Source organism: Alligator sinensis, unplaced genomic scaffold (assembly GCF_000455745.1).
Source record: "Alligator sinensis unplaced genomic scaffold, ASM45574v1 scaffold608_1, whole genome shotgun sequence".
NCBI lineage: Eukaryota > Metazoa > Chordata > Crocodylia > Alligatoridae > Alligator > Alligator sinensis.
This window is the reverse complement of record NW_005842799.1, coordinates 696,002-699,467: the sequence shown is the minus strand read 5'-3', so window position 1 is coordinate 699,467 and position 3,466 is coordinate 696,002. Positions and strand designations below refer to the sequence as shown.

Sequence of the window (3,466 nt, the reverse complement as noted above, 5' to 3'; positions counted from 1 at the left end):
CAGGGGATCGGGCTCAATGATCTGTTGAGGTCCCTTCCGACCCTAGCATCTATCTATGAATTCAGGCAGAATAAAATTGACCTGTCTGCTACAGAAATGGTTATATAATTAAAAATACTTCCTAATTATAATTGTAATATTTTTTTAATGTGGTATTTCCCCATGACTCCCAGTTCCTCATGGAATATGCCTCTCTCTCTACCTCTTGCAACCAGTTACTCCTTAACAATTCTTCTTCCCTACCTGTTCCCATTCCCAGTCTACTCCCTAAGTTCCTCATCTAATTTTAGTATACCTGACCACTAGTTCTAAATCTCCTAAATGACAAGTCCTGTCACATTTGTATCTCTTTCTGTCTTCACTCCCCACAAATTGTTCTTGATCCTAATTTCCTGCCAAGCCTGCTCTAGTATCCTGTCCTCCTTGTTTGTCCTGTGTCTACTCTGCAACTACTGGCTATCATGTACAGTCAACCTCTTCCCTGCCAGTCTCAGAACCAAATAAACTTCCCCAGATTTCCCTGTGGTTCCCTTCCTCATTCAAACCAGGCAGTCACCTCCTCTTCATTGAACTGGAGCTGAATTGGAGGAAGGGGAACCACTGTGAGCACAAGTCAGTTGAAGTAATAGCAGGGCTAGGGACAGACATTACAAATAAACTGGTTTAAATCTGTAACAGAAGAGACATTCAGTGCACATAAACCAGTTTCAAAGTGGCTGAAACTGATTTGAGATAAACCTGGTTGAATGTAGCATCAGACTCAGCTGATTTGGCTCAAATTAGTTTATGCAATGTCTGTCCCAGACTCCTTGCCCCGCATCCCATCATGCTCTCTGGGCTGGAAGGGGCTCTCTGCTCCAGCCCAGCCAGGCTGCCCCCCCCCCACTCTGCTCCCCAGCCTGAGCAGGGGCAGGCAGGGGCGGGGGTCTGGCCAGAGAGGGGTTTAATTCCCCCCTCCCTGTGCCACCGGCAGGGACTAGAGCTGCCTGAGGCAGAGTGGGGGGAGGGGCAGGGATCGGGGTTATTCCTCCTCCCTCCGGCCTCCGTTGAGGGGATAGCTGGGGACCTACTCTGTGCAGGGAGCAAGTGCTGCGGAGATGGCAGGCAAAGCCAGCTGCCAGTGGGGGTACAGGAGAAACTAACTGTCCTCCCCACCCCCTTCCGCCCCAGGGCCCAGTGCTGCAGCAGCAAGAGGGGAGCACCAAGCAGACCTGGCTCTGGTCCCTGCCAGTGGCACCGAAAGCAGGGAATTAAACCTCTCTCTGGCCAGTTCAGCCTGGGCTGGCCATGCCTCCCCCCAGCACAGCTTCCCTACAACTGAGGGTGCACTCTAGTGCCCCCCAGCGCCTGGCCTGAGCAACTGTAGGCATGTGCCTGCATTGCCTCAGTCCAGAGTGAATGTTTGTCCTATTACAAGCTGGTTCAGCCTAGGCAGGTTAAACTAACCTGCAAAGGTTGAATCGATTCAGCTCCAGCTTGTTGAATGTCTATCCCTAGTCCAGAGGTGTACTGTCCAGTTTTTCATGCTACACATGGTGCTGGAGCAGTAACCAGAGTTTTGCTGCTGGGAGGGTGGAGGGGTCACCTCTTCTTTTGCTGTCAACATGTGTGTCAAGCAACCATTTAAACCCTGATCTTCTATAGCAAAAAAAAGGCAATGACATTTCTCCCAACAGTAGCAAACCTCTTGCCACGGCTCCTGCACCATATGCCATCATGGTCCAGGACACTGTACACTACTACTACTACTCTGCCCTCCCTGCTACCAAAGCTGGAGCCACTGGTGGGAGGCACCCACCAGCTCCATTCTGGCACCCCTTCTTTGGCAGCATTCAATGCTTTTTCTCCAACTGTTACACTACAGGGTCACAGACCCAAACCCAAATGTGACATGGTTCACTGAAATGCTGACCTGAAATTACAGGAGAAATCCTTCTCAGCCTCAGGCTGAAGCAAGCCAATGTGAACACATTTGTTAGGGTTTTCAACTGCTAAAATTAAAGTCTGTATTGATCATGTGCAAAGTACTGTTTTACCAAGACATATAACATGGCCAGGTTTTGGGGGATTCTTGTAGGGTACATTCTTGGCACAAAGGAAATCCTTCTGCAAATATCAAGTCTCTGATAAAAACACGGAACCATTAAAACACTTCAAGGAAAAGGTCATCAAAATCCTTTAGTATAGGCAAACACGGCTGCGTCTACCTGAGATGCTGACTGCTCAGTTGCTACTGTGCAGTCATTTAGTACTTGTATAAACAAGTACTAATGCACTATTATACAAGTACTAAATAACTGCACAGTAACTGGAGTTACCATGCAGTAGTGTCGCCAAATGGCTTATTATGCAGACTCTGGCTGCACGGTAGCCTGAGACTACTGCACAGTAGCATCACATCATGCTTCCTGCCACATGATGCTACTGCTCAGTAGTCACAAGCTACTGCGCCGTCAGTGTCTCATGTAGACACAGCCAGAATGTATTTTCTCCTATCCCGGTTATCAAAAATAACTGAACTATTTTGGTGGAAATTTCCAAAAAGTTCAGCCTGAGGCAGATATCCAGCATGGAAAATTTCAGACCAAATTGTTGCAGTTCAGCAATGTTTAGGTAACAATAAAGGGGATTACACTGGAAAATATCAGGAAACCTTAATAACAGGCAATGCTACTAGCCTTGAGCATGGGTTCCACGTGGCCTCTTTCTGAGATTACAAAGTACTCTCATAAAATATGTGGCTGATAGCAGTACACTTGCTTCTTCATATACTGTGCATACTTTTGTGCAAACTATTGTGCAATCTTTTACAAATATGCTTTGCAAGTAAAGGTTTGATTATCCTAAATCTATTAGAATTATTATAGAATTATTACTTATTGCTTTTTGTATTCTATTTTTATTTTCTTTTCCTAGTTTACAAAGCCAAGATTCTGTGGATTTGAATGGGTAAGAAACATAGGTTTTTATGCTTGTTTTCAGTGTTCACATTATAAAACCATTTTATACCAGTGAATACACATTAAAAAGTATTTGAATTTTTTTGGTTAAAACATGAGAGATGCTTAACAGTTTATAGAAATATTTTAAAGTTTGAATCTGCAGAGAGAATTCCAGGTAGGTACAACGAGATTTCTCAGGTGTGGATTTGGCTGTGATAGTACCAAAGAAAGTATCTTTTTCCATTATTTATAGAAAATATATATCTCCAGGAAATGTAATCATTTTACTAATTTATCTCCCTCCAATTTTCCTAGGATGATTATTTCAGTGCAGATACATGGTATAATGTCCAATGTTTAGCTAACCAAGGAAGTTATGAAGGTGAGAAGTTCAGACTTGAAAATGTTTAATTTATGAAATGAGAAGGAGAAAAGTCAGAATCAAGCATGATTATGAATTGAGTTGTGTTCAGGTTACTTGCTTAACAATAGATTTTTCAAGGATTAAAGGTGTAAGACTTGCA

General features: G+C 44.1%; 1 protein-coding gene across 1 annotated transcript in view; it reads left to right on the top strand.

Moving 5' to 3' along the window:
• CATSPERB (cation channel sperm associated auxiliary subunit beta) overlaps positions 1-3,466 on the top strand; it is a 79,547-nt gene that overhangs the window by 8,775 nt on the left and 67,306 nt on the right. The window contains exons 4-5 of the mRNA XM_006035097.2: positions 2,917-2,949; positions 3,258-3,324. Of these exons, the coding sequence (XP_006035159.1) occupies positions 2,917-2,949; positions 3,258-3,324 (100 nt within the window). The remainder of the gene's footprint in view (positions 1-2,916; positions 2,950-3,257; positions 3,325-3,466) is intronic.